A 24,429-nucleotide genomic window follows, 5' to 3' on the forward strand; every position below is an offset into this window, starting at 1 on the left:
TTCTATTTCTTATTAGCTGTGAGAGAAATTTTGCCACGGCCAGGGTAATATTATTTATCTTCAAGAAGATACTTGAGATAGAAGGTTTCAGAATTTCTATGTAAACTTACCAATAAGGAAAAATACTTTATGTTTCTCAATATGCTCTTTTCCCCTTGCAAAATACTGAGACGTGTCCATATTATTTACATGAGCTGGTACTGTTGAGAATATTATCTTTTCAGCTATGCTATGTTAAATTAACACCTGCTGTTAAATTTGCTGATGAAATTTTAGCTCAGTAATTTTACACTAAAGTTTTCCACTAAAGCAGTGCTTTTCAGCCAGTGTGCCGTGGCACCCTGGCGTGCCTTGAATTATGGTCACGGGTGCCTTGGGCAACATTGGCCTCTGTCCCTCCATCCCTCCCTCCTCTGATGCCCTCTTGCATCTCTGCCTCCCAAAGGCTTTCATGGCTGTTTGTTGCAGCAGCCCTGGCTACAAGTTCCCCAGGTGAATGGTGCCTCTGGGGCTGGCTGGGGGTGCAGGTTGCCAGGAGCTGAGGCGGCCTCAGAGCAAGCAAGCAAGCAAGCAAGCAAGCAAGCAAGCGGGCGAGGGAGCCCAGTCAGCCAGTCCATTAGCCCTTGCTGTTGGGAACTGACAGACAAGTGGGAGGCAAGTATGCACTGCACTGGCCTTTCTTGTGCTTGCTGTGTGCAAGGCTTGCCTGGGAGCTGAGCGCCTGATGCTGAAGGGGAGCCTTTCCACCAAGTGGTGTCAGCAGTGCCTGCTGCCGCCACTGCTGCCTTCCAAGGTAAGATGCTGGCCTCATGTTCACCTTTGGCCAGACTCCTTTGGGGTGTTAACACTGGGGACATCCTCTTCCCAGGCCCCTGTGGTGCAATGTGATGAGGCACCTCTCTTTGGGGTTGGGGGGGGGCAGCAGCTGCCCAGAGGACTCCCAAGGAGAGGAGGCTGAATAAACATTCCACAAGGGAGGGTGTTTGAAAAAGGGTGAGAGGCTACCAGCTCTGCAGGCAAGGGGTGACATAACTGGAGTCCTGAGCTCCATAGGGGTGCCGCAGAAAGAATGTAGTTGATCAAGGGAGCCATGGACTCATTAAGATTGAAAACCTCTGCTCCAAAGTATTTTTGTTCCATTTATAAAGTCTATCCATTTGTTCTCTTGCATAGAGACTACCTTGTCTGATGTAGACAGCAGAGGAAACTCTTGGTAAGTGATGACATATATTATACTGAGAGATGAGCAGGTGAAGGAAGTTGATATTAGAAATTTTGCCATAGTTTTGCCAAAGCTGATATGAAGATAGTGTTGTTGTGATTAAGAAACCACTTTAAATAGTAACAGACTGTCTTGACATACAGGCAACTCCCAATTTATGTTCCAAGGGAGTGCATGGTTAAGTAAAATTGGATATATTTGAAACAACCCTGAAACCTGCAAACCCTGAAACCTGCAAACACCCTATTCCGCCTCCACCCCATTCCTTTTTCTGTCATTTTGGGTCACTCTGGGGTTAAACATGATGCACGTGTGCACAATTGTACACATATCGGATGTGCCTAAAATTGTCGCTTCCTGAATATACTTCCTTTCTTGCCCTATGTTTCTTTGGTAATTAAGGCGACATTCCAACATACACTTAACCTGGGACTAAATCCCACTGAATCAGTGGAGTTTACTTTTGAGTAGACATGTACAGAATTGTTCTGCAAGCTTGGCCAATGATCAGATATGATGGGAGTTATAGTTCCAACAACATCTAGAAGACCAGAGGTTCTCCATCCGTTGTAGAAGCCACAAGTTTTAAGGTGTATATACTTTGGGTCACTCCCCTCTTACTTCTTCAAGTAAAGCCTTTGCCTGTTCTTCCCACGAAAACTGCTAAACCATTCACACACTTCTCTATGGTATCATTTAAACTGGATGGTTTGAAAAGTGCACCTTGGAATTCTGGGTAGCGGGAACACTGAGTGACACAGCACACTTTATAGAACAACATACGTTTGTCCAGGATGCTGAACTTTTCTATCTACAGAGTTCTGTTTCCCCCCAAAGTGCATAACACTTGTGCAACACAAGTGTGTGGTTCGAGGACCCGACCCCCGCGGGGTGAGAATGAATACACCAGGACACGTGATATATGGTTTATGGGCATGAAAAGGCCACAACTTTATTGGTTACAGCAGTGAAAAGGTATTGGCTTAGGCATTGGATGTCCACCACAGGGGTTGAACCACCAGTAGGCGGAGCCTGTTGATGATAAATACAACTATAGGCTCTCCCCTGATGCCACCGGGGGTCGTGCCATGGCCTCCCGCCAAGCAGGCATCGGACAGAATACACGACCGCCGGATTCCTTTAACGGAATACCCAAAATTGAAGGCGTAGGCGATGGCCACACCTAGCCTTCCGACACACCACAACACAATAATCCAATGCCTAACCTACCCACCAATACCACGAAAGTTGTGACGATTGCTACGAGGCAGGCGAAAAAACCAAATGGCCTAATGCCATGTGGAAAAACTCCTACCAGGCCCCCCGCCTAACCAGGGCGACCAACCTAAGGTCCATAGCAAGGTCAAGACCCTAAGCTGAAGGGAGTGGAGGGTGGGTGACTCTCGGCGGGCGACGAGAAAATGAGGCCGGGGCGAGGGCTGGCGCGGTAACTTAAAGTTACCTGGGCACGCCCCCCGCCGGCTCCCGATTGGCAGCCGGTCAGTGGGCGGGGCGCCAGCCAGGCAACAGGGAGAGCAGGGGGCGGCGGCCCCCTGCAAGGGGCGGAGCTCGGGCTCCCGCCCACAACCACTCCCCTCCCTTCCAGGAAGGAGAGTCTTTAGAAAAAGAAGTCTGAGTGCTACGCTATTACACTTTCAGCGCTCTTTTGAGTAAATGCCAAGAGAGAAGCTGCACAAGTCTACAGGGAAATCCACAAATATATTCCAAAATGGTTTATAAATTAGTTCAGAAACAATTCAGGCAAGGATGTGCCCTCTCTCAGATATTCATGTGTACGTGTGTTGCTGTTTTTATGAAAGTGCCCCATGACGAATATCACTAGTACTTTCTAAGCTAATGGATTCAGAGGAATGCTAAGTGTCACGTCCTTTACACTGGAAGGACCTTCCTCCCTTAATATATTAATTCTGTTATTTCTGATCAATTGTTAGGGCTCAGTGCTTGACAGAAAAGGCTACCAACACCCTCCAGTTCTGCCTGTATACTGTGTAGAAAAGAGCAAGTACGGAACAGTCAGAAATTTACTTACAAAAGTATACATGATTTTATCGCATTTTATTTTAACTGTCTTTTACTATGGGGGGTGGATCTCTGAAGAAAGCTAGCTTTCTCTTGCAGTCCAGCTTCTCAAACTGCAACAGCAAATTATATTACCTTTTAGAATATGGTTGGTTTGGTAAGTCATATGGCATGTCCTTAAAAAGCAAAGGACATGAAAATATTGTTAGCACTTAAACTTGAGAGAAAAGCTGGCATGCATCCACTGGAACTGGTAGCTATTTATCCTGGCATGCATTCAATTCTTCAGCCAGACACAGCAAACACAGCAGTGACCTGCCATCGCCTTTGGTGGAATGAACAGCTAAACTATGCGCTGCCATCCTGCAGTCTGAGCCTTTGCCATGGCCTACCATTGAGACAAATAACTAGATTGCAAAGAAGTCTCCACAAAGTTATTCTGAATCACTCTTGGAAGTTGTCCAGCAACCAAAAATATAAGAAGTTGAAGCAAAATCAAGTAGCGGATATCCATCCCTAGACAGACTTGTTTTCTACAATAATTTACAAGCCAGAAAAAAAGACCAGAAATATAACTCAAGCCACTAACCCATTGGAAGAAAGGTAACTGCCATATACATAGCCTTCACAAAGCTCCCTCTAAGTATTGTAAGAAACAGGTAGGTAGCCGTGTTGGTCTACTGTAGTTGAAACAAAACAAAAACATTCCGTCCAGTAGCACCTTAGAGACCAACTAAGTTTGTCATTGGTATGAGCTTTCGTGTGCATGCAAACTTCTTCAGATGTATCTGAAAAAGTGTATGTATCTCAAAAAGTGTGCATGCACACGAAAGCTCATACCAATAACAAACTTAGTTGGTCTCTAAGGTGCTACTGGATGGAATTTTTTTATTTTATTGTAAGAAACATTAGCCATGCACATTTTTCTATGTCTGAATACTTAATATCATGTGGCAGCAACAGTTGTGGTCTAAATGAAGTCGCTCCATTCATGGGTGCTTTGAGCTGCACTCAAATGCCATAAATGTAGATGGAAATATTCATGACCAGACCTACAGATTTGGTTCATAGTTGGTAAAATCACTCTGCAAAACGTCAGGCACTGTGACTGAGTCCTGTTAACAGTGACTGTCAGCAGCTTAACTAGCTTTCAGGCAGGGGTCTTCCCCAGCCCAACCGGGAGGTGCATGGACTGGGCAGTGGAACTTCTGCACACAAACTGTGTGCTCCACCACTGAGCTACAGCTCTTCCTCCAACTGATTCATTTGTCAAATGTCATGCCTTCTCTCAATTGTCAAAACACAATGAGTTTGGATCCAGTTGTGCTTTACATTGAAATTAATGTAAAAAAGAAAAACCATAATCATCTCAAGTCCCAGTGTTTTCAATGGGAATTAAAGGTAAAGGTAAAGGGACCCCTGACCATTAGGTCCAGTTGTGACCGACACTGGGGTTGCGGCGCTCATCTCGCTTTATTGGCCGAGGGAGCTGGCGTACAGCTTCCAGGTCATGTGGCCAGCATGACTACGCCGCTTCTGGCAAACCAGAGCAGCGCACGGAAACGCCGTTTACCTTCCCACTAGAGCGGTACCTATTTATCTACTTGCACTTTTTGATGTGCTTTCGAACTGCTAGGTTGGCAGGAGAAGGGACCAAGCAACAGGAGCTCACCCCGTCGCGGGGATTCGAACCGCCAACCTTCTGATCGGCAAGTCCTAGGCTCTGTGGTTTAACCCTGACTAAATTGCTTTGGACTGAACCCATTCATCAGTGTTTGTGCTAGTAGCTTTTTAAAACTGAAAGAATGAATTATGTGTGTGCAACTGTGATAACACAATTCAGTACAGTGGTACCTCAGGTTACATACGCTTCAGGTTACATACACTTTAGGTTACAGACTCCGCTAACCCAGAAATAGTGCTTCAGGTTAAGAACTTTGCTTCAGGATGAGAACAGAAATCGTGCTGTGGCGGCACAGCAGCAGCAGAAGGCCCCATTAGCTAAAGTGGTGCTTCAGGTTAAGACAAGTTTCAGGTTAAGTACGGACCTCCGGAACAAATTAAGTACTTAACCCGAAGTACCATGAAGCCTGTATGTAGTATAAAGGATAAGAGAAAGAGAGTACCTAGTTAATGTAGAGCAGCTGTGGTTGTGGCTCTCTGCTTCATGGAAATTATGAATAGTTTATGTGCCCAAGGTCTGTGACAGAATTTTAAATACAGTCTTGGGGATTCCTTTTATCATCACCAGAAGAAAAGGATCACTGCAAAAGGCATCTGAATATTTTATGCCAGACTGTACTGCAGGAATAAAATATTTGGTGCCTCTACATGGAAAGCACAAATGACATTTGTCAATAGAATTATCACCAGCTTGTACTTTTTAAGTGTTCTCAGTAAATCAATATTACACATTTGCATCCCTTATAGTATCCTAGATACAGAATTATAATCAAGAAGGCACATAAAACTGAAACAGTTAATCAGTCTGAAAAGTGCCTGTCTCCACCAATTGCTTGCATGTTGCCACACTGTAAACAGCAGCAAATAAAAAAAGGAAAATTGTACCAACTTTAAAAAAATAAAAAGATAAAAGTCTGCTGCTTCTATGATTCCTATGACAGATGGTTGTGTGATGATTTATTATAGAACATGTTCCCTGGTTTAAGAAGAATATTTGTTGGCAAGCAGCCTCTGTTGTATTTCTGCCTGCTGTTCAGGTGTTTTAAAAGCACAGAGATTCCATCAGGGGGAAAATATGGCAATTCAAATGTAGCCAAACTGCAGTCCAAGCTTCTCTTCTGTCCCTCCTAAAGTATGGTGGGCAGAAGATTGGGATCTACTGGTACATCTCTGGGTGATGTGCAGTAGATCAGCAAGGATCCTGACTCCCAATTATTAAACTATAGCAAAGCTAAATTACACTCTCTTCCTACCCCACTCCAAATTTGTATAATAATAATAATAATAATAATAATAATAATAATAATAATAATAAATTTTATTTATATCCCGCCCTCCCCAGCCAAAGCCGGGCTCAGGGCGGCTAACAACAATCAAATAATCCAACAATCAAATAATCCAACATTCTAAAAACATTTCATTATAAAAATGAATTAAAATCAAATTTATGGCAACCGTTAAGCAAAATTCTGTGCAGGTTGCCAGAGGAAGGAGTCAGGCTGGGCCCTGACCAAAGGCCTGGTGGAACAGCTCTGTCTTGCAGGCCCTGCGGAAAGATGTCAGGTCCCGCAGGGCCCTAGTCTCTTGTGACAGAGCGTTCCACCAGATTGGAGCCGCAGCTGATAAAGCCCTGGTTCTAGTTGAGGCCAGCCTAACCTCTCTGTGGCCTGGGACCTTCAGGATGTTTTTATTTGCAGACCGTAGGTTTCTCTGTGGGGCATACCAGGAGAGGCAGTCCTGTAGGTACGAGGGTCCTAGGCCGTATAGGGCTTTAAAGGTTAAAACCAGCACCTTAAACCTGATCCTGTACTCCGCCAGGAGCCAGTGCAGCTGGTATAGTACCGGATGAATGTGATCTCACAGCGAAGACCCCATAAGGAGACTCGCCGCGGCATTCTGCACCCGCTGGAGTTTCTGGGTCAGTCTCAAGGGCAGCCCCACGTAGAGCGAGTTACAATAATCCAGTCTGGAGGTGACCGTCACGTGGATCACAGTGGCTAGGTCAGGGTGAGAGAGATAAGGGGCCAACTGCTTAGATTGGCGGAGATGAAAAAATGCCGCCTTTGTTATAGCTGTAATCTGTGCCTCTATAGAGAGGGAGGTATCGAAGATTACACCCAACTCTTAACGGACGGTGCTGGGACTAATTGCACCCCCGCACCTCCGTATGTGGAAAGACTGAGCACCTGGTACTCTCAGCAGTTACAAAGAAACACCATTATATTTAATTCTAAGTGTATGACTTCTGCATCCAGTTCCAGTTGGTGGAAACTCTGGTTCCAGCACAAGACAAGAGTTAAGTCTACCCTCCTAGAACACAATCTCAAGTGACAAGTTCCAGACTAAACTACATTCTTGATATTGCTGATGAAAATGAACCACATGGTGTCTCTTTCACCTTATTATTGTTATTATTGTTGTTATCATGTTGTTGTCATTATTGGTTTCTATTTGTTGCTCATATAGGATATTTTGTTTTTTAACGCTTGATGCTTTGCTGTGTTTTTATATATGTTGTAAGCAGCCCGGAGTGGCTGGGGAAACCCAGCAAGATGGGCGGGATATAAATTAAATTATTATTTAATATTATTGTATCAAATTCTGCAGTTGTCATTTGGTCCGTTATAATTCCATCCATCCTGCTGACAGAATTCTATTCAAAAGGCTAGAAAAACAGACAAGACAATGCCCAACTGTTGCTCTATTCTGAATGCAGTGGACAAAAGCCAATTTACACCACTACTTGTTCAGACCATCTCATATGTCTCAGTGCTCCCATACCCCAATGTGTGTGTGTGTGTGTGTGTGTGTGTGTTTCCTGGTCTCACTCACTCCACTTAGTTTGTGTCCACACCCATAAGAGACAATAATTTCTATAGGGCTGCAGCTGCCAAGCTCTAATGACAAAAGCCTGCCAACTAATGAAAGTTTAATTACACACCGGAGCTCAACATAGAGAGAACAAAATGTTCCATGCTGACATAAGGGCTACTCTTTACTCTGCCCACTTGTGAAATGTGGTAATTAAAGCTGTATTCTATTCAGGACTACAGGCCTATCTGCTACTGTATACAGTAGTTTTAAGAGCCAAATTAGATGTGACAATGGGCGCCATGTTTTATCTTCGTATGCTGTGTTCATGTATAAAGTGTGTGGGAAAGAGACTAACATCAAAAGGAGAGAGTGAGTGGGCGAGAGGAGCTGAGTAGGAAAATAGTTACGTCCTTTGAATAAAATACAGTGGAACCTCGGGTTGCGAATGTAATTAATACTGGAGCCATGTTCTCAACCCGCAGTGCCGCGTCTGCGTACCCATGTGACGTGATTTGGCGCTACTGCGCATGCGCCAAAACCCAGAAGTAACCCGTTCCGGTACTTCCGGATTCGGTGCGGTCCGTAACCTGAAAACGCGCAACCCGCAGCATTTGCAACCCGAGGTATTACTGTAAAAAATAAACTAACTAAATGACAAACCTTAGATTTTCGGCCAATGAAATACAGTAGCATAATGTCGTTTGCCCTTTCATTGATCCACAGCAGCTTTCATATCCCAAAAGGCAAAGCATTTGTCATTTGTAACTAGGATTCATAAGTTGTTACTCTCAGCAGAGATAAAGAGCAATCAGTTTAAGTAAGACAAATTGAGGCTTCAAAGTTTTAGCCGGTGTATAGTTCACGTTCAATTTTGTCACATTATCAAACACTACTCACCATATATGAAGGGAATATTAGCACCCGCTTGTGCTTCCCACACGGCCACTGAGGATCATCCAAAAGATTAGGGTCGTACTCAATATAATCTCCCAGGTCACTGCCTATGAAGAAGATCAATGCATACAAGCAACTGCATAAGGTAATGTGAGAGACATAAAATAATAAATAACGGAAGACAAGCTTAGTCGAATTGCAGAACACTGCCTTTGCATGGGCAATTCAGCTTCTGAAGTATATAGTTAAAACTGTGAAGGTGAATGTTTATGTGGTCTTCAGTGGCAATTTAGGGATGGGGAAGGAGCACTGAAGCAAAAAAAGCAACATACTTAACCAAACAAGCCAGAAGATGTGCATTGGGAAAGTTTACAGGCTTTCTACCTGAATGATCATAATGTAATCTATGAATTTTAAATCAGCTCCATTAATAGACAGCAATGGATATTTATTTTTTCCAAATAATGTTCATAAGTGGACTTACTGAAGATAGAACAATGTTAATGAAAGCCCTAATGTACAATTGGCTGCATTGCATTGAGCAAGCCTCTAACATATCTGGACTCAAGAGAGTGCACAGTCCATAGGTCACACAACAACGGCCAAAAATGCTTGCTACTGGTAGATACAGCTTAAACAGTTCCAGGGTGCCCTGAGTGTCAGTCATGAGCTACCACGAAATCTTTCAGCAATATTAGAAGGGCCAGCAGCTGTTGTGGGGCCTAGGGGTTGTGTGATAGCTAGTTCTCATGGGCTTGGGAAGGGGTGCACAGGTTTGTGGAATGCAGCTGAATACAATCATGTCAATCTATTCCCCAAAGTTCCATTTAGGCCAAGGACTCAAATGCACATGTATTCTAAAATGTTACCTCCATCCATGCTCCCTTGGGTGCTGTTAGCCCTTCCCAATGAAAGGCTACGATGGCTTGCATTGCGAAATTGTGAGAAGGATGAGGTGGAGTCTATCGTGTTTCTTCGTCCCCCCAAAGCATTGGTTGGGAAGAGAAACTGGGTATAAGAAACAGTCTAAGAAAGAAGAAAAAGAGACACACAATGTTGATTTTTTTAATTGCCCCACAACATGAAAGCTCATGTACAGAACCTGTTTACTTTAAAACTTGAATTTCAAGAACTGAATGTTCTGAATTTTTACAGATGCTTAGAAGCCACTGTTTCCTAAAAAAATCAAAGAGAATACTGTTGCTTAAGAAAACTGTAGGATACAAATGTGATTTGATTATATGTTGGTAGGATAAGTAGTCTTACCTTCCCATTGGCTCCCAATTCCACACCTTCAAGGCCAACTATGTCTTTCAAGCAAACTCCTGCCGCAGAATGGCATGGCCTCCCACCTTCTGCTTTCATATCCCTGGGAAGCAGAAGCCAGTGGTTAATATATTTTGCATGTAACTAGATATAAATCTTGTTTGTTCAACGCCATTTCTCAAACACAAGTAAGAAAATAATGATAATTATGTAGAACAGGACTCTCTTGCCAAAAATTTATATGCTAATACTAATAATGAACACAAAATCAGAATACTCTTGCCCAGGGAAGCAAGCACAGTTGTATCATTAAGCAGAAATAACATTTATTGGATTATCTGAATATGGATACAGACCTATAAAAACCTATGTGGGAGTTCTGCGGGGCATTCTCTCTTTAAGAGAGAACAATGGCCAAACACTCCAGCATGTGAATAATTTAAAGCGCAATTAAAAATTAACCAGGTTTTTTTTAAACCTGGAAACAAAATTGAAAAGCCAATGCTCTGTGCAACAACAGAAGCCTCAGAACACAATGCTTTTTTGAAATCTTATGCACTGTATTTACATGCAGTTCAAAATATGGGGGGGGGGGGGGGCCCTGCTTATGAGACCTGGGGAAGGAACCCGTGGCCAAAGAGCTGCGTGAGGCACCAACTTCCTATAGGTGGGGGGAAGCTGGGTGGGGTGGAAGAAGGAGAAAAAGAAGGGGCTGACAGAAAGAAAAGGGGTAGCCCTGCTCTCTTTTGGTTCCTGTGTACAGCCATCACGCAGGCCTCAGCAGATTAATCCTTTGACAGTATAAGGTTCTCCACCCTTCGGGTAGGCAGATGAAGTCTTATAATAGTCTGTATTTCAAATTCATGGAAACCGAGTGTAAGGGTCAAATTAAATGTGACCTTAAATGTGACATACCATTTTTGAAAATAAAAATAGTTGTTAGTTGTGTATAGAGGATGACTACAGCATATGAGTGAAATTTTACTCCTTCCTCTCCTCCTGCAGACCTGAGGAAGATTCCTCCTCAGAAGCTGGATTCGTTTGGAGTAGGTGCTCCATGAAACGCCGTCCCATTGGATGTCAAGGACATAAACATCTACATGACTCTTAGAAGACATCTGAAGGCAGACTGTATAGGGAAGTTTTTTAATGTATTGTGTTTTTATATTTTGTTGGAAGCTGCCCAGAGTGGCTAGGGCAACCCAGTCAGATGAGTGGGGTAAAAATATAATAATGAGGAGGAGGAGGAGGAGGAATCTCTCACTGGTACAAAGGCAAATGCCAGTTTCAGAATAGGAATTTGAAAAAGTAGGTGCACGCTATCTGATACAAGCCCCTGTATCTCCAGTATTAAAAGAGCTCCAGTGGCCTTTAATTAATTTCTGGACACAATTTAAAGTGTTTGTTTTAACCTTTAAAGCTTGCATGTAGAAACCTGCTAGTGATGGATGGGGCCAGAAGCATACCTGGCACAAGAAATGTTGTCGCTGTTGTTGTTGTTGTTATTATTATTATTATTATTACTATTATTATTTTAAGACCATCAGAAGAGCTTGGACCCAAAGGAGGAGGAGGGACACAATACTTTGCCTAAGAATATACTGTCCTCAGGAAGCCCTTCCTGAGAGTGGTATGGTAAGGGAAGGGAAGGTAGAGGACAGTACAGGCTGGCAACATTAACCCTGCCACATGAGAATCCCTTGCAGACAACAAGACAGTCAGGTTGTGCATCCACAGCAGTGACCAGATAAAGAATGACCGCTGGGATGAGCACAGAGAGAAGATACACCATGGTACATCTGTAGCAGCACGACCGGCGCCTTCATTTGCTCCAGCTGCAACAAAACATGTCTCTCCTGTATTGGTCTCTACAGCCAAAAGCAGGCGCTGTAACTACCATGGTTTGACTTTACTCCCAAAGGCACACTCTTCCACTGTCTCCTGAGACCGATGCCAACAAGTACAGTACAGATGAGACGGTACCAAATGAATAAAATGTTGAGGTACAGTCTACAGAAGCAAGCTTTGTCAGAACATACTGCAAGGTCGTGTCAAAAGCATGGACTTTCAACAGTCCCTTGGGCCACTTGAAAGGGTAAAAGCCCACTGTGTTGTAGTGCCAAGGAACGTGATTGTACTGGTGCCAGTTTGAAGTTGTGGCACTGCATTGGCACTACAATCCTTCATCTCTAGTGCTATGGTTGTGAGGTGATACACCACCAGGCCTTTCACGAACCATTTCTTAAAAAAAGAAAAAGCAAGCCATTTTTGAGAGCTGACAGAACAGCCCAGAAGTACAGTGGTACCTCAGGTTACATACACTTCAGGTTCAGGTTACATACACTTCAGGCTAAATATTCCGCTAACCCAGAAATAGTGCTTCAGGTTAAGAACTTTGCTTCAGGATGAGAACAGAAATCGGGCTCCGGCAGCGCAGCAGCAGCAGGAGGCCTCATTAGCTAAAGTGGTGCTTCAGGTTAAGAACAGTTTCAGGTTAAGTACGGACCTCTGGAACGAATTAAGTACTTAACCTGAGGTACCACTGTATGATTAAAGGATTTCATTTGGTCTGAAGTGCAACCTCTATCTATAAAAAACTTTTATTTCAGATACACCACACTATTAATGCATTGTTAGCAAATTCAAATGGTGTGAAGTGCGGTCAGTCGCACATCAGATAAGACATCACTTATACTCTGTACATCACAAATAACAATATAACTTGCTTTGATTTCAAAGACAATCCATTCCTAGTCATAGCATACAGCAGCTTCTCACTTGGTTCAGAGTATGCCACATTGTGATAAGGCCAACTGAAGATCTGAAATGCTGAAGAAAAACTGCAGTTCCTGTTCACTTCTTTTGGAAGTGCAGATACTGATCATCAGTCATGGGCAAACATTTCTAATTAAGTTTACCATTTTTTAGAAATGTCATCTGCAACATCCCTGATGCATGTAGCACATAACATTTACCCAGAAAAACTCAACAGGTATGAAACAAATATACATACCCAACATGGCTACAGTCCCGATACGGCAGCACTGAAAATATGCTGCAGAAGGATCTTCTGCCACTAATAAGGACTATTCTAGAAAACAAATAAAGTAAAGGCTATGATAGAGGGTAGCAAATCCAGCAATTCAATTCAATTCAAACTTAAAACTTTGCTCGGCAAAAACTGCTTTCCGCTATCCCACTTTTCTTTCTATTGCACTGTTGCAGACGAATTGGATCTATTCTCACTCATAAACTGCACTGTATGTTGCGCTTACCAACATCTGACAGGCCAAGCACCATAAACTGACATAGGACAAGGGAGGCTTAACACTTGGTTATCAGTGCTTTAAGAGAGATCACTAGTAATCATATCTCCAGTGGGACAAAGGGGGGAAAGAGCCTTATGCATAGCAGTCTGGGTGCAGAATGAAAAGCTTGGGACTTGAGCCAATGCGTATCCACCATTACTCTGCTCTCTCTGCACACAACGGGGGGGGGGGGGGGGGAGTGGCTTTAGTAACGCAGAAGCTGGTCCTCTTAATTTGGCTAAAGAAATGGAATAAAAACAAATTGGTAACCCTACTTCACTTGTTCAAACATGGTTTACTTTGAGTCCTACAAATAATGTATTTAAGAAAGTGTGTGTGTGTGTGTGTGTGTGTGAGAGAGAGAGAGAGAGAGAGAGAGAGAGAGAGAGAGAGAGAAGAAGTATCTGTTTTTGGATGTTTTGATCTGGATATTGGCATAAACCTCCAGGAAAAAAACCAACAACTGTCACAGGTTTTTTGTCACTTTCATAACTTCACATATCTTTGACAAGGAAGCCCAAGGGAAACTATTAATGGGTCAGACAGCTGTGTTTTGTTTTTGTTTTTTAAACACAGTGCTGTGCCAGAAATGGTTGAGAAATAAATGGGTCCTCTAGTCCAGAGTTCATAAATGCAACGATAATTGGAGTCTGCCGAACAGATGACAATACAACCACTTCTGCATTAAGAGATCCAAAATCAAACAGATGGCTTCACTCCACTGTGTTTTCACACAAATTTTACACTAACTACTGCAGTTCAGAGCAGTAATTAAGTCTGCAAAAGCATCTGACGTGCCAGCCATTTCAGAGCATGCAATCTAATGTCCCTGTACGCAATGAATTTTGCATGAAATGTGCAAGGCTTCCAACTGTAAATGCAGACAGAACTGGAGGGAATAGGCCATGTTAGATACCAACCTACTAGGAATGTCCCTTTAACCTCAGCATGCAATTGTGCTAGCAGTGAACATCAGGAAGAACTTACAATGAACTCTTCACCCTTCAGGTGAGGATTATAAATCATCATTAGCACGCAATTCTACTTTTAATTGTGTTGTCCTATTGCAAGCAAAGAGGAAAACTTCCTACAAAGCACAGCATCGGAATATAGAACAAGATGCAGATAGTGATCAGCCATTTCCCTTTAATTTTAGTATTTGTGATGAAACAGAAACCATTGTTGAAACTTCACACATATAAAGGATTTAGTTAGCCTATAGCTCTACAAGGAGGCAAATACCCAAAGGTATTTCAAAGCATGTTCAGTCACATGAGTGGGGCAAATACCGTATTTTTCGCCCTATAGGACGCACTTTCCCCCCTCCAAAAACGAAGGGGAAATGTGTGTGTGTCCTATGGGGCAAATGCAGGCTTTCGCTGAAGCCTGGAGAGTGAGAGGGGTCGGTGCGCACCGACCCCTCTCACTCTCCAGGAAGCTATCCGCAAGCCTTGGGAGCCCGCGGGAGTTCCCGCTGGGCTCCCAAGGCTTGCGGATAGCAGCCTGTTCTGGGGGCTGGGGTCGGGGGAAGCCCGAGCTTCCCCAGCCACCAGCCTCGCAAGCTCCGGGAGCAATGGCGAGGTTGCGCAACCTCGCCTTCGCTCCCGGACCCCCAGCCCCAAGGCTAAAAACGAAGCCCAGACAGCTAGCGGGATCCATCCCGCTCGCTGTCATGGCTTCTTTGCTCTTTGGGGCTCGGGGGGGGGATTAATTCCCCCCCTTTATTTCCCCCCCCCCAAAGTGTGCCCTATTGGCCGGTGCGCCCTATAGGGCGAAAATTATGGTATCTTTGATACTACACAACAAAAGAAAACTCACTATGAACATTAGGGGAACATTAGGGGAAACCCAGCCAGATGGGCGAGGTACAAATAATAAATTATTATTATTATTATTATTATCTCAGAGAGAGAGCACACACTTTGAATGCAGATCTCATGCTACAGTCCTGGCACTGCTGCTGAAAAGCCTCAGGCAGCAGAAGATGTGAAGGACCTCAATGTTTCAATGCTGCCAATCAGAGTAGGATATATTGTGTTAAATAGACAAACAGGCTGACCTGGTATAAGGCAGCTTCCTATGTTTCTACAATGCAGTGTGCTGTACTCTTGAACTGTGTGCTGTTGAATTATCTGGTCCACCTCTAACATTAATCATGCTGGGAAACAGGATTGAACAGAAGTGTGGCCTACTGCTGAGGCAGAAGCAGAGTTCTTAAACCGGCAACACAAAACGGCTCAGGCGAGTTTCATAAACACAAAAACAATACCTTATTTTTTTCACAAGTTGGAACACATCTCATTGCTAATGGCTGACAAGGGATCTAGCTACTAAAAAGGAGCTCTCTGTTTTCCAAAGGCATTTTAGCACCCAAAGCTACTGGGTGCTTGGAGCACTCAATGTACTGTATCTCCTCACCCACCAAAAGCCCCTCAGGCAGGCTGCTGAAATTCCTTGGCTTGGCTACCCCCCTACATTCATCCTGACTACTTCCAAAAGCTTAGCAAGCACCAGAAGAGACATCCACTCTTGGATAGAACCTTGCAAGCAACATTGTGCTTTGGTCCCACTCTCTGTTCTGTACTTTCCATACCTGGAGGTTCTTGATGGCTGCTGCTCACCCAATGTAACATCAGTTGGCTTCTGGGGCACCTGCTGACTATTTTTAAAACCCAAGTGAGGCTCCTTGCGTAGTATTTTATCTCCCTATAACACGCCTCCCTTTGTAATTCCCACACCTATAGAGCATACACCAAAAGTGTTAACCAAGAAGAGAATTTTATTTCAACTGCTTCTCTTGCCAATGTGCTTTGCCAGACAGATAATGTCTGGCTACCATGTTACAGGTAGCATAGAGATAAGCATCCATGGGACAAAGCTTCTCTCCTTCAACCGCAAAGTGTATAAACTCTCACCTGCAATGCTGCATACTGTGTGGCTAGCAGCCCCACCCACATCCAGTGGTAGCCCAAGATGGGGAGGTTGCTCTCACTGTGGGTTAATCCTGCATCAGTAAGCACCTGTACACACTACCACTTGGCAGTGGATAATTTGCCACTGCGGATCCTGGGGCAATGATTTTTACATGATTTTTTCTTTACCAGGTAGCCCAGCTTGAAGACTACAGAATACAGAGGTAATTATCCGGCTATGTCTTGCTTTTCCTTGCAGAGGATTCTTGCACTAGGAAATGTGGTGATCTGCATACAGAATCCAATTTCCACATGTAAAAGATGACCATTATCTCCTACAAAGGCACACTGCTCTTTGCCTGCAAAATACCTTCCATTCCTTGTATCATTCTGTCGCATGTTTTTGATGAAATGAACCTTCTTAAAGTTCTTTGGTCTGGGTGAGCCTGACAGAGTCCGGCATCTGAAAAATAAAGCAATTGAAACCAATTAAGTTCTCTGCTGAATAGCCAGAATATCTCAACACAAAGGCAGGAAGGAAAGACCAGACAAATTATTCAGTTCACCATCCTCCCCACTCAGGAGTCTGTAGCAATAACGAAAACAAGAATGTCTAGAAACAAAAGGGGCTTAAAAAAATAATAGAATGAAGCAATATATTTAAAAATGAAAAACAGAACTTCCTGGATTCTGTTACAGATCCTAGGAAAGATGAGATAGGGAAATGGAAGAATGATGTGTCTTTTCATAACCATCAGAATTCTCTGTAATAGTGCAAACCAAAATGTTTTTCAGTTTTTAAACACTTCATAATGGGTAAAGTTCCTTTTGCTAACAAAAGTAACTGGATTGTGCAAGGAGGTCTTCTCTAAAATATGTTTGCTTCCTCTTTTTCCTCCTCTTTTAAGTCTGTTAACACACTCCCATTTACCCTGCATCCAGTTTGCTCCCACCCCTGGTTTGGGAAGTGAGCCACAATGTGTATCTATCCTGTTGTTTCTTATAAAATACTGCATTGTGATGCATTTCCCTTAAGACCAGATTTGATTATTGCGAGAGAGAAAAAGAATGCCCTGGGTGTAAAGCCAGTAATGTGTGCACAACGTAAGCTGTAGGAAAGTGGTATAAAACGCACGATAGAATGGGAAAGGTGTTACGTCTAGGTAATGTGTAGGACCAAAGGGAAGGGAAAGATAAAAGGCACCCAACAGAGGAAGGGCAAAGGATAAAGCACAATTAACTGAGGACTGATTGGCAACAGATGGTGCATGAATTGTGACAAGTGGATACGGTGGTCTAGGAAGGGATCGGACTGGATGTAGACATGAGAGGTGTATAGGATAAATGCACTGATGTAACGGACACACAAAAATATGACAACGAGAGATGGAAGTGAAGGGATCTGATAGCACACAGAGAGCATGTTTTCAGCTTCAAAAGTGTATTTTCACATGGCCCCTTGCTGACAAGCAATCTTAAATCCAATGTATTTGATGGAGGGCCATTGTTTGAGCTTTAGGCAGGTTAGCCAGATGAAAAGAGGACAGGGCTCCTGCACCTTTAATAGTTGTGCAGAAGACAGGCTTTCATCAGGCATAGCTTTTCCTGCTGCCATTTCTCCCTCCACTCAACTATTCCTATCAACAGTCACAATGGGCTCCAATTAAAAGAATCCCCACTGCGAACAGAAGTCCACTGGAAGGAGAACCACGAGTAAACAATCTGAAATATTAAACATTATTTATTTCTTTGGGCAATTATAGCTGCATTTGAATAATTTATGACTGCACTTCACAATGCTCTCATGAATGCTTTGTTACATACGGTCTAAAAAGAACAGTCTCATTAAGAGGAAGCAACGGATTTTGCTATTCAGGTTTTTTGCCCCTTAGGAGATGGGGAAACGGTTCTGTTCAGTTTGAATTGGGTGGATTTCAGTAGTAAATACTGATAAGCTAAATTACTCAGGCCTTGACCTATGGAGAACTTTATAATTTTTTTGTCTTGCCAAGGGGCTATACCACAGGCAAAATGCACAGGGTGTGTTACTTTTTAAATACCGTATTAGCCTGAATATAAGCCTCACTTTTTTCTCAAATTCCGACAGTGAAAAATTAAAGTGCGGCTTATATTTGTGACCTTAGGGTATGCAGCCAGGAGCGCAGGGCAAACAGTGCCAGGAGCATGGCGCCAGTCCCACTCGTAGTCCCCATCCTCTCCCCCAAGGCTGGGAAGGGAAAAAGCAAGGAAGTGAAAAGGCCGCTGGCAACACAGCCCCCCCCCCCCCCAACATGCAGCCAGGAGCAGCGAGGAATGGAGCAGCTTATATTCAGGTATTTTTTTCTCCCCGCCCCCTCCAATTTTAAAGGTGCGGCTTATATTCAGGCCAATACGGTAATTATACTGCTAAACACGTATATCATATCATATCATATCAATCACATTTCTTCCATTATCAACTGCAAGTGCATTTCAATAAGAGCTCTTTTTTTAGTTTATGTTTCTTCATAAAACAAAAGAAATTACTGGTTATGGTAATTTTTGGAATGGTTTGAAACAAGCAATTTAAAAAGCTGGAAAAAATGTAGTAAAGGATGTTAAAAAGTACAATGGAAAAAATCTGAACACCCTTTGGATGAATGAAAGCAAGGCATGTACTGGCCAGGCAAGCGTAACAAATTCCAAGGATAGCAAACAGTTAGTGTGATGGTTTCTATTAGCTCATTTTCGTATGGGAAACCTAGGACAAACACAAATGATAAAAAGATTTTCTGTTTATCACAAGCAAGTTCAAAGTTTGTGTCCCTTTCTAACCTTATAGAAGGGTGAGATTGGCAAGTTATTCATTTCTTTACTTTGTATTTGTAAATAATTCGTGTCATGTTAAAAAAGAAAGGGTTGTAAATGAACAGTTCTTTGACTCTGAGCAAGGCTGCCTGATGTTATGAGCTTGTTTTGGGTTCCTATCAAAGCCCCAGCTACAGTTGATCCTCTGTCCCTGGTGAACACAAATGCTTTGATGAAAGAGCAACACTATCCTGAATTGGTAAACAGATTATTAGTCAGTCATGCAGCGTTTGGATTCTAACAGGGTACATAGTATCACAGAGCATACTGCATCAGCAGGCTAACTACAGGTCTTTACAAACGAATTTGCCTTCTGGAGGCACCTATGTTTGCAGCATTATGAATATATTTGGCATGAAATGACGGATGCTACAGGACAGAGACCTTAAAAGCTACGAGTTGTCAAAGAACATTGTATTTATATAAGGTGTGCCCCAAACAGCCATGTGGAGGGCCGAGTTTGCCTATGCCTGATCTACAGTGGTACCTTGGGTTAAGAACTTAATTCGTTCTGGAGGTCCGTTCTTAACCTGAAGCACCACTTTAGCTAATGGGGTCTCCTGCTGCTGCAGCCGCGCCGCGGCCATGCAATTTCTGTTTTCATTCTGAAGCAAAGTTCTTAACCCGAGGTACTATTTCTGGGTTAGCGGAGTCTGTAACCTGAAGCGTATGTAACCTGAAGCGTGTGTAACCCGAGGTACCACTGTATATGCATACGGAAGAGGGTCAGCCCTTCCAGCAGAAGCTAGTGTGGTAGGAGCTGTGGAACCAATCCAGTTCACATCTACGCTATGTGTAATGTGGGGCGGGGACATCTTTTCCTTCATCTCAACCCACAAAATGTATTGGGTCAGCCTTGCATGCACAGAATCCCTTGTGACCTAAGCACATAAGGAGTAGGGATGGCCACAGCCCTGATCTCTTCCCTCACCCCCTGCCCCTACAATTATTTCACATGTTCTTGGGTGGAACAATATCAGTTTTAAATAAGTTCTGTAGTGGTCCAAATTCTAACAAATGTCAAAATAAATGGCAAAGGGGAAGGGGAATAGAAAGAGAAGATAGAGAGCGCTACCGCGCTCAAGTCCTAGTTATGTGGTTCCTGTGGGCACCTGGTTCGCCACGTTGAGAACAATACAATACTAGACTAGATGTGCCTCTGGTCTGATCCAGCAGAGTTCTTAGACGTTCACATGTAAAGCCCTGGCCTGTACATGGGGATGACGGTGGAAACAGGTGCAAAGCGGGGTTGCAGATCAGAAGAGGGCAGTGGCTTCAAAAATAAGGTTGAGAAGATGAAAAGGGGGGTTAATAGTAGCTTAGTGGGAAGCGAGGGGATTAATGTGGGGAGAGTGGCAGAGGAGTTGGTGAGCAAGACGGCAGACCAGTGGCAGAATCATTTCAACATGCATACACTCTGTATAGTTATAGTTACCTCCGTAAAGGAGCATTTTCCTCAATATCTTCTAAAGTCTCCAGTGAAGACCTTTGGGAAATCAACCGACGTCTGTGAAGGGAAGGGGAAAAAAGAACAATTAAATACTAAAACCATAGGCAATTTATTGCCCTAACCTTGACAAATAATAACACACTTTTAAAAACAAAACAGAGCTGAACTGGTCTAATTTAAAATAACAATATAGAATAAACTTTTCTGCTTCTTAGTTTCCTTCACACTTCTCTTCACCATAAACAAGGCTGTCATGCAAGAAAAGTTATATTGCAAGATCTCAAATGATCTCGGGCAAATATTCACTACTTCAAACCCCCAGTTTGATCTAAGTGTTTTAAACTTAAACACTTGTTGCCCAGATTTCAGCCTGCAGATCTGTATATGCACAGTAAAAAGGTAAAGGGACCCCTGACCATTAGGTCCAGTCGCAGATGACTCTGGGGTTGCGGCGCTCATCTCGCTTTATTGGCCGAGGGAGCCAGCATACAGCTTCCGGGTCATGTGGCCAGCATGACTAAGCCGCTTCTGGAGAACCAGAGCTGCGCACGGAAACGCCGTTTACCTTCCCGCCGGAGCGGTACCTATTTATCTACTCGCACTTTGACATGCTTTTGAACTGCTAGGTTGGCAGGAGCAGGGAAGGGACTGAGCAACGGGAGCTCACCCCGTCGTGGGACCTTCTGATCGGCAAGTCCTAGGCTCTGTGGTTTAACCCACAGCATCACCCGCATCCATATATGCACAGTACATGCCATATAAAAACCAGTTCTCCTGTCTTCAGGCTTTTCAAACTGCTACTGAGGTTTTTCCTATGCAACCTGCATAGGGGGGGGGGGCAACCTGCAGCCCAGGGGTCAAATGTGGCCCCTGACATCATTTTCTGTGGAATCCAATGTCTTCTTAAACTTTCATCTGAGTTTCTTCCTTCCTTCTTCTTTGTTTCCTCCTTGTTTGTCCTGGTTTTTAAGATCATAAGATCAGGATCATAAGATCCTGGATCAGCCCAACCATCCTTCTAGTCCAGCATTCTCGTCTCACAATTGCCAACCAGATGTCTGTGGGAAGGCTGCAAACAGACCCGAGTACAACAGTACCCTTCCCACTTGCAGAATTATTTACACCAGGAAACAAGATGCCCTTTTCTGTTGTATGAGAAAAAAATATTTCCTTTTACGACTCTGGAATCTCAAACTCAGCAGCAACTTGCAGCCCTGGGGCCCAATTATGACCCCTTGCAGGTTGCCAGGTGAAAGAGCTGTCAATCACTATCTTCAGCTCAGATTGCTCACCTTCCTGCTCCCTCTATGTCCTCTCTGCTTTCTCTGCAGAGAGGAAGGTGGCCACATCACAGAGGAGACAAGAAGAAAGGGAAGGGGAAGCTGTGGTGGCGAGGGTGAGGGGACATGAATGAAAGGAAGTAAGATCTTCCTTGGAAACGAGGCCTGCTGCCCCTATGACTCAATATTTTTTAAGCATACATACTTAAACTTCAATAATTTGAGGGGGTAAATGCAGCAAGATAAAATCAGTTCTAGAAAAAAACGAGTATCATACAATGGACATACAATAGATAGTATCAGATTGCATAATCAAAACAAAACAAGAACTATAATCAGATTGCCTAGGAGGGAAGTTGGAGAGACTTAGAAGTTTGTTATCTCTTGCCAAAGAATCAAAAGGTATTACCACATTTCAGATAGCATAAATAGCTTCCTGTTAACAGGGTTATACAAATAAGACTACACTAATTATTAGATATTTATATACACACAAATACACATGCACAGAAATACAGCTAATGCCATCTCTTCCATTATCTGCATTAGTGATTTGATTTGTTTACAGCTAACTTCGAATCTCTGGAACATTATTCTATTTTATCTCTTCCTGGTACTGAGGATTTTCTGTTACGTTCTTAAACTTCTTTATTCTTTTGTTTTGGTAACTGCTTTGGGGATCTTTGTTAGAGCTGAAAGAAGGTCTGTAAATATTTAAAACCACAATACATTAATGGAGGAGTAACAATAAATAAACCATTAAAATTTTAGAATGCACATGCCCCAAAAGTTGAGGGGGAATAATGACATCTTGTACACCTATTGTGTTGTTCAAAATCATAGCCTGCCAGCTACAACATGTATATCAATTCACCTGTGATGTCATTTGAATTGGATTTGTAATGTTTAAAAACAAAAACAGAATTGGATTCATACACTTCCCTGTATTTTGTTGTGGCACTAACCTTGTGTTTAGGGTTTTAAATGAATGAACACACACACACACACACACACACACACACTAATTAAGAACATCTAGTGCTAATTTTATTCTGATGTAAGATTTCTTACTAAAGATCTTAGTCACTGGCTATATTAGCTCACTGGAAGGACAGATCCTGAAGCTGAGGCTCCAATACTTTGGCCACCTCATGAGATGAGAAGGCTCCCTGGAAAAGACCCTGATGTTGGGAAAAGATTGAGGGCTCAAGGAGAAGGGGACGACAGAGGATGAGGACTACTAACGTGAGTTTGACCAAACTGCGGGAGGCAGTGGAAGACAGGAGTGCCTGGAGTGCTCTGGTCCATGGGATCATGAAGAGTCGGACACGACTAAACAACTAAACAACAACAATGCTAGCTGGGGCTAATGGGAGTTGGGATCCAACAATATCTGGAGGGTATTGTGTTGGCTACCCCTGGTGTAAGATGAAGCCTGCCAAATTCAGACACAGTCCAATGGGACGTTCTAATGGGAACAGCACAAGAATTCATTTCAGCAGGACTTACACAGAAACATTTTCTTAGGGACTGTTTCACAGTGATCAATGTGTATGTTTAAAATTGAAGAAAGCTAGGCTGGTCTTGGTTTACTGCATGGATGAGGAACCTTTTGCCCTCCAGATGTTGATGAACTAGAACTCCTATCATCCTTGGCCATTGGCCATGCTTGCTAGGGTTGATGGGAGTTGTAGTCCATCTGGTTCCTCACTTTAGTGGATAGCTAGCCTGCAGAAGAGTTGTGGGAAGCTCAACATCTTTTTTGTTTTTAAATAAAGCAGGTTGAACAGACGTTCTGAAGAAGATATCAAAAGACCTGCTCTTATTACATGACTACAGTAACTGTGCATTAATCATGCAGCTCCATCTAGAGCAATTTATTTCTGGATGCATTTAGCCTTTGGCTCATCCCCCTGTTGGCTTAGAAGAATACATTATTCTTTTATACAAGTGAGCTTCTCATCCAGCATTTCATACTGTCTCTCCACCTATAAGCATACAAATGCATCTCCCCCAAAGGATGATGTCATTGAATTTTTAACCTGAGGTCTATTTTTAGTGCTATGCTTTTGAGCTCTAAAAAAATTCTTCAGTGACCTAGCAACTGGTGAAAACTGTGATAGTAGAGAAGGAGCTCCCAAAATACATGAAATTAAGACTCCCTGGCAGTCAAATGCTTTGGTTTCATCCCCTTCCCATGCTAACAGCCTTCTCTCCTCACTTGGTTGGTGAGGAAAATTAACATTTTTTACCCCCTTTGCAAACAGAATAGTCTCTCTCTCTCTCTCTCTCTCTCTCTTTTTCTCATTATGGTGGTGAGGACAAGAAAATACGAGGCAGCAGCACAGTGTGACAATACAAACATGAATGGTAGTGGAAAGGCCCCCTCAGCAGCACTCCTCTTTGGCTCAAAAAAATTAACTGCCATGAATTATGCTTTGTTGGCTTATGGTTTGTTTGGAGGAAAAGGATGAGTTTTATTCTTGTGGTCTGTTCATAGCATTTGATTTTTTGTTGTTGTTTTCAATGAGCGCTTCCCAGAAAAGTGCCACAGAAATATTTAATTAATAATAATAATTTAATGTATTTATTTATTACAGTGGTACCTCGGGTTAAGTACTTAATTTGTTCCGGAGGTCTGTTCTTAACCTGAAACTGTTCTTAACCTGAAGCACCACTTTAGCTAATGGGGCCTCCTGCTGCTGCTGCACCA

At 43.1% G+C, this 24,429-nt stretch overlaps 1 protein-coding gene across 2 annotated transcripts in view; it reads right to left on the bottom strand.

Moving 5' to 3' along the window:
* Positions 1-24,429, bottom strand: part of CABLES1 (Cdk5 and Abl enzyme substrate 1) — a 51,818-nt gene that overhangs the window by 6,278 nt on the left and 21,111 nt on the right. Inside the window, exons 2-7 of one of the 2 annotated variants that reach the window (XM_083451646.1) lie at positions 20,422-20,493; positions 16,510-16,602; positions 12,933-13,010; positions 9,920-10,022; positions 9,523-9,679; positions 8,657-8,760 (exon numbers count right to left, since the gene is read on the bottom strand). In XM_083451646.1, the coding sequence (XP_083307772.1) occupies positions 8,657-8,760; positions 9,523-9,679; positions 9,920-10,022; positions 12,933-13,010; positions 16,510-16,602; positions 20,422-20,493 (607 nt within the window). The remainder of the gene's footprint in view (positions 1-8,656; positions 8,761-9,522; positions 9,680-9,919; positions 10,023-12,932; positions 13,011-16,509; positions 16,603-20,421; positions 20,494-24,429) is intronic. The other variant, XM_083451647.1, reaches the window with a different exon arrangement.

The sequence above is a fragment of the Podarcis tiliguerta genome (genome assembly GCF_965153285.1).
Source record: "Podarcis tiliguerta genome assembly, chromosome: 7".
Taxonomy (NCBI): Eukaryota; Metazoa; Chordata; class Lepidosauria; order Squamata; family Lacertidae; genus Podarcis; species Podarcis tiliguerta.